Here is a 14,787-nt window from a genome sequence, read left to right on the forward strand (position 1 = left end):
ATACCTTAATTTAAAAATAAGTTGCTAATCCCAGCACTTTGGGAGGCTGAGGCAGGCAGATCACCAGAAGTCAGGAGTTCAAGACCAGCCTGGTCAACATGGTGAAACCCTGTCTCTATTAAAAATACAAAAAAAAAAAAAAAATTAGCTGGTTGTGGTGGCGGGCGCCTCCCTATAGTCCCAGCTACTGAGGAGGCTGAGGCAGGAGAATTGACTGAGCCCAGGAGGCAGAGGCTGCAGCAAGCAAGATTGCGCCACTGCACTCCAGCCTGGGTGGCAGAGCGAAACTTCATCTCTAAATAAATTAATCAATAAATAAGCTACTAATGATCATCTGAACCTTCAGCAAGTTGTCCAGGTAAAGGGTCTTGCCTTTGATTACACTACTTATAAATATTTTGCAACCCAGGGTAGCTTAGGCATAGAAGATGTTGACGGCTGCTGACAGATCAAGGTGGTGGTTGCTGACGATTGAGATGGCTATGGCTGTTTCTTAAAATAAGATAACAGTGAAGTTTCCTGCATTGATTGATTCTTTCTTTAATGAAAGATTCCTCTGTAGCATGTGATACTGTTTGATAGCATTTTACCCACAGTAGAACTTTCAAAATTAGAGTCCGTCCTCTCAAACCCTGCCACTGCTTTAGCAACTAAATTTGTGTCATATTCTAAACCCTTTGTTGTCATTTCAACAGTGTTTACACTATCTTCACCATTAGGAGATTCCATTTCAGGAAACCACTCTGTTTGCTCATTTAAGAAGCAACTCCTCATCCTTACAGTGTTATGAGATTACAATAATTCATTCACATCTTCAGGCTCCACTTCTAATTCTAGCTATCTTGCCATTTCCATCACATCTGCAGTTACTCCCTCTACTAAAGCCTTGAGCCCACCTGAGTCTCCCATGAGGGTTGAAATAAACTTCTTCCAAAATTCTATTAATGATGATATTTTAACCTCCTCCTATAAATCAGAATGTTTCTAATGGCATCCGAAGTAGTTAATCCATTCCAGAAGATTTACATTTTATTTGCCCAAACTCATCAGAGGAATCACTATGGCAGCTAGAGCCTTAGGAAACATATCTTTTAAATAAGGCTTGAAAGTTGAAATGACTCTTTGCTTCATGGGCTGCAGAATAGATGCTGTGTTATCAGGCATGAAAGCAACATTAATCACCTCGTCCATCTTCACCAGAGTACTTGTGTGACCAAGCACATTGTCAATGAGCAATAAGATTTTGAAAAGAATCTTTTTGTCTGAGCAGTAGGTCTTAAGAATGAGCTTAAAATATCCAGTCAATCTTGCTAAAACAAATGTGCTGTCATCCAGGCTTTGTTGTTACATTTGTAGATCACATGCAGAGTCAATTAAGTGTAATTCTTATAGGTCCTAGGATTTTTAAAATGATCAGTGAATATTGCCTTCAATTTAGTCACTGGTTGCGTTAGTTCCTAACAAGAGAGTCAACCTGTCCTTTGATGTTTTGAAGCCAGGCGTTGACTTCCCTCTAACTGGGAAAGTCCTAGATGGCATCTTCTTCCAATAGAAGGCTTTTTCATCTGCACTGAAATTTTTTGTTTAGTGCAGCCACCTTCATCAGTTATCATAGCTAAATCTTGCACTTTCTACATCAGCATTGCTGTTTTATCTTGTACTTTTATTTTATGGAGACGGGTTTTTTTCCTTAAGCCTCGTAAACCAACCTTTGCTTGTTCAGACTTTTCTTCTGCAGTTTTCTCACTTATCTCAGCCTTCATAAAATTGAAGAGAGGATCTTGCTCTGGATTAGGCTTTGACTTAAAGAAATGTGGCTGGTTTGAGCTTCTATCCAGAACATTAAAACTATCTGCATATCAGCAATAAGGTTGTTTCACTTTTAATTTTCTTTGATAATTTTGCTATTGCATTCCTATCTGCTAGGCAGGCATAAGAGGCCTAGCTTTTGACATGCCTTCTTCACTAAGCTTAAACATTTCTAGCCTTTGACTTAAAGTGAGAGATGAACAACTCTTTTAATTGAACACTTAGAGGCCCTTGTAAACTTATTAATTTTCCTAATTTTAATATTGTTATATCTCCGGGAATTTGGAGGCCTAATGGGAGAGAGAGAGATGGGAGAGTGTCTGATTGGTGGAGCAGTTAGAATACACACATTTATCCATTAAGTTTCCCATCTTATTGGACATGGTTCAAGGCACCTAAAGCAATTACAATAGTAATATCAGAGATTACTGATCACAGGTCACCATAACAGATATACTAATAATGAAAAAGCGTAAAATATTATGAAAAATTACCAAAATGTGACACAAAGACATGAAGTGACCACATGCTATTGGAAAAATGGCACTGATAGACTTGCTTGATGCAGGGTTGCCACAAACCTTCAATTTGTAAAAGACATTATCTGCAAAGCATGGTAAAGGGCAATGAAACATGGTTTGCCCGTGTATCTTACTGTCAGTCATACTGAAGTCTTCAGTTAAACTAATAAACTAACAGCTTTTAAAAACTGCATTCTAGAAACAACAGTATACATTAGCAACACACCTTTTCAGTGTTTTCAGCATTCTCTTTTGTGAGTAGTTCATTCATAAATAGATATCTATGTCAGTTTCATAGAGGTTGGTGAGCTTAGTAGAAAAGGGGAGTAATTTGGCTCAATCTTTCTATAGCAGTACTAGAAATATTCAGTAGTCTGAGGTAGAGCTAAAATATAGGAAACACTTATTTCTAACATGGTCTTTTTCATTCTGTGGAGTCTTTTAGGAACCCCTGCTTATGCTGAAAGATAACATGATTTATTTTAGTGTGACTTAGTAATATCAGATTAGTTGTATTTAATACTATGTGGTTTTTTGTCGATGGAAGGTTGAACTTATTAATATATTTAGTATATTAACAGGAAAATGACATTGTTACAACTGGAATAGTACATTGCTTAATTATGTCCAAAGTGAGGTTTTCAGAAAGGTTTATATTTAACAATTTAAGGACTTTTGTTATTTAATTTGATTACACCACTTTTAAATATTTTGCAACCCAGGGTAGCTTAGGCATAGAAGTAAAACAAAAAATGGAATATTCCTTTGTAGCAGCACTATGACTGAAAATGTTAAAATTGATAACTACAAAGAGTTCTCAAATACTAGTTATGGATATTTTTGCTGAAATTCATGGGAAAGAAAACAAACAATAGATAAATAACTCAAAATATTCTAAAATTTGGCGGAACATTTTCTTGCTGGTACTTCTCTCCCTTTCCTTTTAAGATGTAGTTGCTTCTTTTTGGTATTTTCTTGTTGATAATTCATGATGTTAATGCTTTATATAATTTTAAGTTGTGTGTGTCTCTGTCAGTAATATTTCTCACATGCCAGTTTTGCTGTTTATGGAGAGTCCAGTAGCTTCTTTTACAACATACCGTTTAAATTATTTGTTAAAAAATAATATCTTTTATTTATAAATAGCAATTTTCACTTGGTATGTCTGTCTTAGTAAATTTAGCAAGTATACTAATACTATGAATTTTTTTTCAGTGTACTCGTGTAATGTGGACACCACCTCTCCGTGAAAGCTTCTCATATCCATTCCTTGTTCTTCAGATGTTGCTTGTGACTCATATTCTCAGGTAACTTTGACTTAACCTTATTTCTTTTTGCATTAAATAATTTAAACTAGAATATCTTAAGCTTCCATAATAAAGTCAACATAATAAAATAATTAGCCAATATGATCCTGTTATTAGTAGAGATAATTTAAGAGTATAACTTACCAAAAACATTTCCTCTATCAGCCTTCTGTTCCTCTTCCTTTTTCTTGGTGGTCCACAGTGACTGCTTGAGAAACAGCAAATTTGCTTTCACTTCTCCTTTCATTTCCACTTCCTCAAGTCTTCTGTTACCACTATAGCCTCCTGAAAATGAGCAGAAAGAAGGTGAAGGCTGGTCATGCTACAGTGTATCCTGTAAGGTACAATCCTTTGGGGCAAAGGATAATTCATAGAATTCACACGTCCCTCCATTTCTGTTAACAAACACTGAATATAGCTGCCTTGCTCCAGAGGGTAAAAATGAAACAAAATGGGGCCTACAGAAAAATGGAATAAAGCATGATAAAAATCTGAAGATGACTCAGACTGATAACTCCCTTCAGTGATCCTCTGAATTTAGAAGAACTTTGTGGAAGTCTGTTATGCCAAACCCATTGGGCAATCTATTTCCCTCTGATTATTACAACAAGCATAGAACCATCCATGGCTTTTAGTCTCCAATGTAATAGTGTCTTTAGACAGACCTTTTATAGATCATGGGATGGGTAATGTTTTTGCATTAGCTTTTTAAAGTCTGTGTAGCTCCAACTTTATTGCTGTCCCCTAAATTCCCTTTACAGGGTTTAAAGCATCTTTAGCACCTTCAATTAAGGTGAACCTCTATGAATTCATAACCTTAAGCTCTGCCCTGTTGGTTCTGAGGCACCTTAAGCAACGGTCCCGTCGCAAACATTTCCGTAAGAAGTGTTGTGCTATGAGAGTCTTTGATTCACCACTACCGATGCTATTTTCCCACATTCACATTCTTGGCCTTGGCTTTTTTCTCCATCGTAGTACAGACAGCATACTGCCCTCAGTGTCTAGTTCCTTCCTGCTTTTCTATCTCTGCCCCTGTCTTAAATACAGTGAAAGCAAACCTTTGATTCTTCTTTCACTCACTGATCTGATCTGTCCCCGAGTAGCCATGGGGATGCTGCTCCGGGGGCTGAGTGCTGCTTCCTTTAGTCCTTCTGTACCATAGAAGGTAGAGTTAGTTTTCTGTTGCTGTGTAAACCAGTCACCACAAACTTGGATCTATTATCTTGGAGTTCTCTAGCTCCAAAGTTTTAAAATCAAGGTGTTGGAGGTGGTACACATTCTTCCTGAAGGTGCAGAGTGGGAGGGGAGAAAATCACTTTTCTTGCCTTTTCTAGCTTCTGGAGGCTGCCTGTATTTCTTGGGGGGCTGCCTGCATTTCTTGCCTTGTGGCTCCTTCGTCTTCAAAACCAGCAGTGGTGGATTGAGTCCTTTTTTGTCAGTTTACTCCAACCTTCTTTTCAGCCTCTCTTCCACTTTTAAGTACACTGTGGTTACATTGGGCCCACCTGGATAATCCAGGCTGTACTCCCTACTGTGAGGCTGGGTGATTAGTCATCTTCATGCCATCTGCAGCCCTAGTTCCCCTTTGCCATGCAACATGACGTGTTCACAGGTTACAGGGATGAGAACATAGATATTTTTGGAGGCCATTATTTTGCCAGCCAGGATGGGGCCTCTTCAGTTGCTGTTTCCTGCCTTCAGGGGCTGTCTTCTGTTGGGTTCTTCTCTGTTTTTGACTCCAGGTGCTTCTGTGGCAAGCTCTTTGTTTTCTTTAGCCTCTTATTGTCATTTTCAGCCTTACCCACCTCTTCTTACCTATCTTTACTTCCTGCTGAAAAGTTTTAGAGAACATTCCTTTCTTTAGATCCTTCTTCACTGTCTCTGTTTATATTCTGGTTGACATTTCCCTTCTCATATTCCTGGCCATCGGAAGCTGAAGCAGCTGCTGCTTTTACCACTACTGGTTCAGATCCATCCCATCTTGATCTTCCGTGCCATCTTCATCGGCACCTCATCACTTCTGATTGCAATGGCTTTCCTGGTTATGCTCCTTGGTTGGCATGGCTCCTTGCTTGCCTGGTGTGGCTGTGACTTGTTGCTTGAAAGGGTGGATTTTCATTTTGCTTTCTTGGAAAACTGCTTTCTTGGAAACTTTCTTGGAAAATCGCATCCTTTTTTCTTGACGTTTTGGCAGACATCTTTTTTCTGAAGGATAACAACCTTCTCTCTGTTGGCCATCTTCATCTTCTGATATTTCATCCTTATTACTGACATTGTCTTCTTTGGAAGAGCAGCCATTTCCTTTAGTTCTTGGTTTCTACCTGTAGTTGGCACATTGTGACATTAGAGGGAGGTGGTGGGTGGTGATGGCTTGGGTGAGCCAAGAAGAAGCTGAGCAGTGTTGATACAGGCTGCAGTGCTGAGGATACTGTTATAAAACCAGAAAGAGACTATTTCTTAATGCTAGGAATCATTTACAAATGAGGTTAGTGGTAGGTTTTAACAAATTGGTTTTGTCCAATTTTGAATTTTAAGCATTTTTAGAAATTCAGTTTATATAGTCACCTAATGCTAGCCCAGCTTCGCATTGTCTTGATTGTTCTTGGCAATATTTATGTTTCCATTTCTGTTGTTTGGGTCAGAGCTGTTTTGATCACCGATGGGATTTTCTTTGTTTTCTATTCATTCCTATCTCCCCACAGTACATTCTTTACCCAACTGCCAGATTGGTATTAAATTCTGCTCAGAAATCTTAATGTCTCCTGTTACCCCAAAAATGAAAATCATATTTAGTATTCAAAAGCAGTAGAAATATGCTTTATTTTAGACAGTGACTTTCAAACTTTTGGACTATGATCTGTAAGAAATAAGAAATTTTACACTGTGGCTTACTGTACGTATACATGTATGCACACAACAAACAAAAGTTTCACAGAATAGAGCCCCTTGTAAGTAGGATATAGTCATATATATTCTGTTTCACTCTGCTAATCTGCATTTTTAAATGCCGAGTTTTATTCCGTAAGTCGATTTTGTAACTCATTAAAAGGCTATCTGGAGTTTAAAAATACTTTTGTTGGATTAAAATAGCAGACAGGGATGTCCTTTGGAGAAGGGTTGCTTGTGGAAGTGGAGAAAGGCATTTCATGATGGTGCTCTATGCTCCAGATAGGTTTACGTAACCAGGATGTCTTTCTCCAAGTTGCATACACTTCATCTCCTCAGTATATTAGCATGCACACTCCACTTTTGTGAAGATGGACATGTGTGAGGGCTTTGCATTGGCTCATATATTTAGAGGATAAAATCATCTCACTCTCCTAAAAAGTCTCCTAAATTACAAGTCGGTACCAAAGTGAGGTCTCTGAAGATTGCTCCAGAATGGCCCCTGTATCTTTTTCTCCCCTTAACTTTTCTGTCTTCTGCATGTGCCAGACCCAACTTTTTATCTCACATGCTTATAAAATCTCTCCCAGACACTTAGCTCTTATTCCTCATTCTTGCAGTAGTTGGCTGCATAATGCTTTGCGCTTAGAATATGCTATTATTTTTTCATAGGCATCTTCTGCCTTTCTAACTAATGAATATATTGAATCAGTATTTTTAAATGTTTAGTCATGGATTCACCAAAATAAAATTTGAAAAAAATTCCCATAGATATACTGAGCCAGCCACCCTCCCCGCTCTGTGTTATTAGCAATAATGGGTATTTACCTTTCAAAGAAAATTGTTGTAATTGAGCATCAGGAGGTACAATTTCTAACCCATTGGTTCATTTTATGTTTAGGTTATATTATAACCAGATTATATATATTTAGAGATCCTGGTTTGCAGCAGTTTGGAGCCATGCTAGACTTGTATTTAAACTTACTTATTTTATCTTTTCAAGGGCTACAAAACTTTATAGAGGAAGCTTGATTGCACTCTGTATTTCCAATGTGTTTTTCATGCTTCCTTGGCAGTTTGCTCAGTTTGTACTTCTTACTCAGGTAGGTGATTATATTTTAAGCTGTTTTAAGCTTAGTATATTTGACTATATGAACTCATTTGCATAAAATTATAACAGAGATGTTCTATGATTCTAACTCCTAAAATATTTTCTAGGAAAACTGTTCTCCTAAAATATTTTTTAGAAATGTTGAACAAAAGAAAGTTCAGGACAGAGAAATATGTCAGATTATTTATTAATGATTGTTCATTATTTACTTCCTAACATATTGCGTTTATTGAATTCAAATTTGTAAGAATGATTATCTTTGTTATTCAGTATTGTTAGTGTGCTTAAAAGAGGACTAGTACTGCAACTTTAAGCATTTCTCTTAGCTGTAGTATTTCTCTTACGTAAATTGTTTCTTTTATGAGTAGTTATGTACATTCTTGCACGTAGAATATAGACAAATAGGATTACAGGATACATAGCTAACCAGTTCATGTCTTACAAAATTCTCTGTACCAGTCTAGAAATTTATCTATTGTCTTTCCATGTATCCTTTCCCACTGTAAATGGAAGTAGCTTGTTGAGAGAAGGAGTAAATTGCATATTCATTTTTTTTCTCTGCCTACTATTTTTTTTAATTGTATTAGTCATATTTGTATAAAGCAGTTGAAGAGTTCCTTTTTAATGAAACTCTTGCTTGGGAAATGAAGTTAGACTTGGATTTGAGTCCTAATTCTATTCACTAGCCTCTTAACTTGGTTAAAATACTTAGCTTTTCTTAGTTTAGAATCTAAACTAAGATTCTTAGTATCTTATCTCTGAAAAAGAGATAAGAAAAGAACCTACTTTATTGGATTGTGGATAGGACCAGATGAAGTAATGTATATGATTCTTAACACAGTTCCTGGTACTTAGTGAGGTATCAGTAAGGTTAGTTGGTCTTATCATTATTTTTAAAAATAGGCTCTATTTGTACTTTTTACTTTGATCTTATCTTGTTGACACCTTTGTCTAAGTTTGATGACATTTTCAATCAGTTTCTGGTTTAAAATTGTCTCTGAGATTCTCTGTTTAAAATTCAACCCTGTAAATGTACTGTGTGTTGCTTATCCCTTGGGATGGAAAGGGAGCATTCTCATTGCTTCCTGATAGTGGAGACTGCCTGGTTTTTTGTGGAGATGAGGGTCAGTGGAGGTTTTTGCCTCCTTGTGGGGCTTATGTTTAATAATGACACACACTTCCCCACAGTTGTTGTGTCATCTCAGTCACCGTAAGCAATGCAGTATTCTCCATGGGTAACTCTGAGTAAAGGGAAACTTTGTTGTGTTTCTCACTAATGGAAAAATTTGTTATAGATTGCTTAGAGATAAAAAACCTGATGAATGAAACAAGTTATATGATTAAGTATTCAACTATTTTGCAATTTGTTTATGCTGTTTTTAATAGTAGGAGAGGAAGAATTTAATTTTAATTGCTTTCTCTATGATGAAGCGTGTAGAGGCATTGTCTGACATAATACCTGTATATAAGATACTGTATCATCATTTAATCAATTAATTCAGCTAAATAATTCCACTACTCTTAGAATTACTGATATGTAACATACAGTTTTCTTCTAAATGGAAAAGAAAGTTAAAAATACCTTTGTAGCAAAAGTACTCTTAATTTGAAATTGATAAATTTGATTACAACTAACTCTTGAATATTTGTATTAAGGAAAGAACTCTAATGGAGATAGTTGTAAAGAGTGACTAGCAAGCAGAAATTAACGTATTTTTATGCACACCTGCATTGCATAATTATTTTTCAGTTTAATGTACCTTCCCCAATTATGTATTAGTTGCCATGTTATAATTACATTTTTGTCTTTTCTGATTGGACAAGGTACTTTTTAATTGTATATGTTGACAGTTAGGGTTGACCTGAAATTAAAATGAGTATTGTTTTGGATAATCAATGAAGTAGACAATTTACATGATTGAGAGAGCTGTGTATCGGAGAAAAAAAATCAACCAATATTTTCTATATTAACATTTTGACTATATTCATATTCTTCATTCTTGTAGGTATTTTATCTTTTTTACTTTTAATTTCTTTTTAAATTTCAGATTGCATCATTGTTTGCAGTATACGTTGTCGGGTACATTGATATATGTAAATTACGGAAGATCATTTATATACACATGGTAATTATTTTTTATTCTTTTCTATTTAGTTTATCTTTAAACTCCAGATTAATATTTGATTTGTTCATGGTTGGAACTAGTTGTAACAATTTCATAACTAAAATAGATGTCATTCAAACATTGTGATATAATCGGCCGACTTTGTTTTAATAGACCACTCACAAAAATTTAATTTGGGTCATATTATCTGATTGAAGTTGTGCCCAACTTATGCATTATCAGTAAAAGAAATAATTTATGAAACAGAAACATGGGACTGATACATTATCCAGGAGCTGTTTGTTAAAATGAAGTGGAAAGGCCCGACATGGTGGCTCACACCTGTAATCCTAACACTTTTGAGAGGCCAGGGTGGGCTTCACTTGAAGCCAGGAGTTTGAAACCAGCCTGGGCAACAGAGCTAGACCTCATCTCTACAAAAATAAAATAAAATTAGCCTAGAATGGTGACGCATGGCTATAGCACCAGCTGCTTAACTCAGGAAGCTGATGTGGGAGGATCACATTAGCCCAGGAGGTTGAGACTGCAGTGAGCTATGATGCTACTGCACTCCAACTTGGGCAACATAACAAGACCATGTCTTCACAAAAAAGAAAAAGAGTTCATTTACTGAGCATCGACTATGTAGGCATGTCAGACACACCAGCATTCATATCACTTACATTATAACAGAGTGGGGAAGGAGGGAAGACAGAAGATAAATAATAAACATAGTAAATGGGGTAAATTATGTAGGATTTTAGAAGGTGATAAGGATTTTAGGCCAGGCATGGTGGCCTGGGGAGGCTGAGGCAAGAGGACATTTGAGCTCAATAGTTTAAGACCAGCCTGGGCAACATAGTGAGACCCCATTTCTATAAAAAAAAAATACAAAAAAAGATTTTAGAAGAAAGGAAAGGTCAGGGTAAGGCAGATGAGGAGAACCAAGATCCAGTGTAGGACATGGAAAAATCAAATGAGGCGATCACAGCAGTTCTTCTTGAGAAGGGGGAGTAGAACAAAGATTGGAAGGAGGAGAAGGAGTTAGCCAAGTAGATATCAAATAAATTAATCTCTAGGTTGATGGAACAGCTAGAACAAAGACCCTAAAGCTGGGTGGTTAATGTCCATGAATGTTTATCGTTTAAAAATAAGCATTTGTCTTCTTTCTCATTGGTTTTTATAATTTTGATGTTTTCTTTTTCTGATAATTTTACAGTTGTCATAATATAACATTATTTTCATTCTCTTAATAATTTATACATATAAAAGGACATTTATAATGTGTAAGGAAGTTATAAACACAGTTATAAACAACTGGAAGCCTACTCTCCAAATGGAAAATAGAACCTTATCATTATTTTTAAGTCCTGTATGCCCTGAGCTCATCCCCTCACTGCTCCTAGAGGTAATCACTATTCTGAATTTTTGAATTGTAATCAATTTGCATTTCTTTATAACTTTGCCTTATATAGATTACTAAATAGTATATATTTTTATTATGAAATGTTCACATTCCTTGTAAGGTTTATAAAAATGGTATTCTATTATAAGTACTATTTTTTTATTCAGATTTCTGCTCTTTGTATGTAACTAGAATTCATATATTTTCACTGCTTTATATTTCCCTCATATAAATAAAGCATAATTCATTTATTCATTTTTTTGTGGAAGTATATAATAATAATAAATGAATAAGTATATAATAATAATAAATGAATAAAGTTCTCCCCGTCCCCCCAACTTCTTTTTTTAGTTATAAATCATGCTATACATTCTTTACTTATCTCTTGGGGCACATATGTTGAAAGTTTCTCTAGGGTATTTACCTAGTAGTAGACTTGCTAGGTGGTAAATTATGTACATGTTCAACCTTACAAATACCAAATTGTTCTTCCAAAATGACTGGACTACTTCCAACAGCAATATATAGCAGCTTATGTTATTCTACATCCTTTTTTATTTTATCAATCTGGTTGGTGTAAAATGGTATCTTGTGACCTTAATTTGCATTTTCTCTGATTCATAATGAAGCTGAGCATCTTTTGGTGTGTTCATATGCCCTTCATGTTTCCATTTTTGTAAATTTCTATTCAAATCTTTTACCAGTTTGTCTTGTGTCCAAATGAAAATGACATCTATTTTAGTCAATGCAGTGTAATCCATTATTTTTGTTATTTATGTTGGTGCTCAAATTGTTCCATATTTGTTCAACTATTCAAGCTGACTTCTCTTTCCTTTTAACATGTCCTCATTATACATTGAGCACTTTTAAAAAGAAATTAATAAATGTTAAGTTTCATGAAATGATATTCTACATCTGTTTAGATGATTCTGTGTATTTTGCCATCTTTAATCTGTTACTGTGATGAATTAACATTGATTTTCTAACATTAAAAAAAACTTTATTTTTTGGATTAAACACAATTTTTGCATGTTGCTGGAATGTCTGCTGTTATTTTGATAGGATTTTTACATCCTCATTCATGAATGAGTTGGACGGTAATTATATATTTTTTAAACTTGACTTATTTTTCCCAAACTATTTAAAATAGTTTTTTATTTTGTAGTATAAATCAGATTAGATGTTAAGCCTTCAGAGTTGGCCAGTCACACAGTCACATAGGCAACTATGGCTGGGGGCCTTGATTCAAAGTTATAGTTATAAATTATAAAATTACACAGTATAGTTTGAAGTAAAACCTACCTATACTTTGTTATGTGACTTACTATTTTCTTCTTCCATATTCACTTTACAAATTCCTAAATTCTTATAAGTGGAAAAAAACACAGAATTGTTAGCAAAAAATTATTTTTCCCTTTTTTATTGTGGTAAAACACATGTAACTTAAAATTTACCACCTTAAGCATTTTAAAATATACAGTTCAGTGATACTAAGTACATTCACATTGTTTTACACCCATCGCCACCATCTATTTCCAGAACATTTTTCATCTTGTAAAACTGAAACTCTATACGCATAGAATTCATTATTCTTCCATCGTCCCAGCCCCTGGAAACCACCATTCTACTTTCTGTCTTTATGATTTTGACTACCTTATGTATGCATGTAAATGAAATCATACATTATTTGTCTTTTTGTGACTGGGTTATTTCAATTATCCTAATGTCCTCAAGTTTCTTCTATGTTGAAGCATGTCAGAATTTCCTTCCTTTTTAAGGCTAAATAATATTCCATTATGTGCATGTTTGCGTGCACGCATACACACACACACACACACACACACACACACACACACACGGTTTTGCTTGTGAATTCAGTCTGTCCATGGATACTTGTTTTAGCTACAGTAAATAATGCCGCTATGAACATAGGAAAACAAATATTTTTTAAGATCTTGTTTTCAGTTATTTTGAGTATGTGGCCAGAAGTGGAATTGCTGAATTGATCATATGGTAAATCTATTTTTAACTTTTTAAGAAACTGCCAAACTTTTCCATAGCAGCTGTACATTTTACATTCCTATGAACAGTGCACGAACTTTCATTTTCTCCATGTAATCACTAACATTTATTTTCTGCTTTTGTGATGGTAGCCATTCTAATGGATCTGAGGTGATATCTCACTGTTGCTTTTGTTTCTTAATTAAAAATCTTTATATTTTAGAGACTTTTTTTTTTTTTTTTTAAGATGGCTCTCATTCTGTTGCCCAGTCTGAAGTGCAGTGGCACAATCTCGGCTCACTGTAACCTCTGCCTCCTGGGTTCAAACGATTCTCCTGCCTCAGACTTCCAAGTAGCTGGGATTACTGGCATGTGCCCCCACACCCAGCTAATTTTTGTGCTTTTAATAGAGACGGGTTTCACCCTGTTGGCCGGCTGGTCTCAAACTCCTGACCTCAGGTGATCTGCCCTCCTTGGCCTACCAAAGTGGTGGTATTACAGGCATGATCCACTGTGCCCAGCCAGGTTTGTAGCAAAATTGAGCAGAAAGTACAGAGTTCCATATACCCCTTGCTCCCACCCATGTACAACCTCCACCTCTGTTGACATCCCTCACCAGAGCGGTACATTTGTTACAATTGATAAACTTCATCACACATTATAATCACCCAAAGTCTGTAGTTTACATTAGGTCTCACTTTTCTGTGGGTGGTTGTTGCGGGTTTGTTTGTTTGTTTGTTTGTTTTTTGAGACAGGGTCTTGCTCTGTTGCCCAGGCTGGAGTTTAGTGGTGCAAACGTGGCTCACCACAGCCTTGACCTCCTGGGCTCAAGGGATCCTTCTGCCTTGGCCTCCCAAAGTGCTAGGATTGCAAATGTGAGCCACCACAATCGGCTTGGGTTCTGACAAATGTATAGTGACATGTGTCAACCATGCAGTATCTTGTAGGACAGTTTCACAGCTATAAAATTTCTCTGTGGTCCACCTATTCATCCCTCCTTCCCCCTAATCTATGGTAACTACCAATTTTTTTACTATCTCCATAGTTTTACCTTTTGTATAGTGTCATGTGTTGGAACCAGACAGTATGTAGCCTTTTCATATTGACTTCTTTCACTTAGTGAAAAGCAATTAAGTTTCCTCTAAGTCTTTTCATGGCTTGATAGCTCATTTCAGTTTTAATTATGATTAACATTTTAACATTATATGGATGTACCACTGTTTATTTATTCGCCTATTGAAGGACATGTTAACTCCAAGTTTGGGCAGTTATTAATAAACCTGCTGTAAACATCCGTGTACAAATTTTGCATGAATGTTTTCAGTTCATTTGAGTAAATCTCAAGGAAAGTGATATTTGGATGGTATGGTAAGAGCATGCTTAGTTTTTAGGAAATTGCCAGCCTGTCTTCCGAAGTGGCCATACCATTTTGCATTACCACCAGGAATAAATGAGAGTTCCTGCTGCTCTTCATCCTTGCCAGCATTTGGTGTAGTCATGGTGGATTTTGGCCATTCTAATAGATGTGTAATGGTATTTCATTGTTTTAATTTGGTTGAACATATTTTAATGTGCTTTTTTGCCATCTGTGTATCTTCTTTGGTGAAGTGTCTATTAAGATATTTTGCTCATTTTTCCTTGG

General features: G+C 35.8%; 1 protein-coding gene across 1 annotated transcript in view; it reads left to right on the plus strand.

The window, feature by feature from the left end:
- DPY19L1 (dpy-19 like C-mannosyltransferase 1) overlaps positions 1-14,787 on the plus strand; it is a 122,320-nt gene that overhangs the window by 62,747 nt on the left and 44,786 nt on the right. Inside the window, exons 8-10 of the mRNA XM_017502227.2 lie at positions 3,546-3,637; positions 7,527-7,626; positions 9,683-9,760. Coding sequence (XP_017357716.1) covers positions 3,546-3,637; positions 7,527-7,626; positions 9,683-9,760 — 270 coding nt within the window. The remainder of the gene's footprint in view (positions 1-3,545; positions 3,638-7,526; positions 7,627-9,682; positions 9,761-14,787) is intronic.

This window comes from Cebus imitator, unplaced genomic scaffold (assembly GCF_001604975.1).
Source record: "Cebus imitator isolate Cc_AM_T3 unplaced genomic scaffold, Cebus_imitator-1.0 Scaffold294, whole genome shotgun sequence".
Lineage (NCBI taxonomy): Eukaryota > Metazoa > Chordata > Mammalia > Primates > Cebidae > Cebus > Cebus imitator.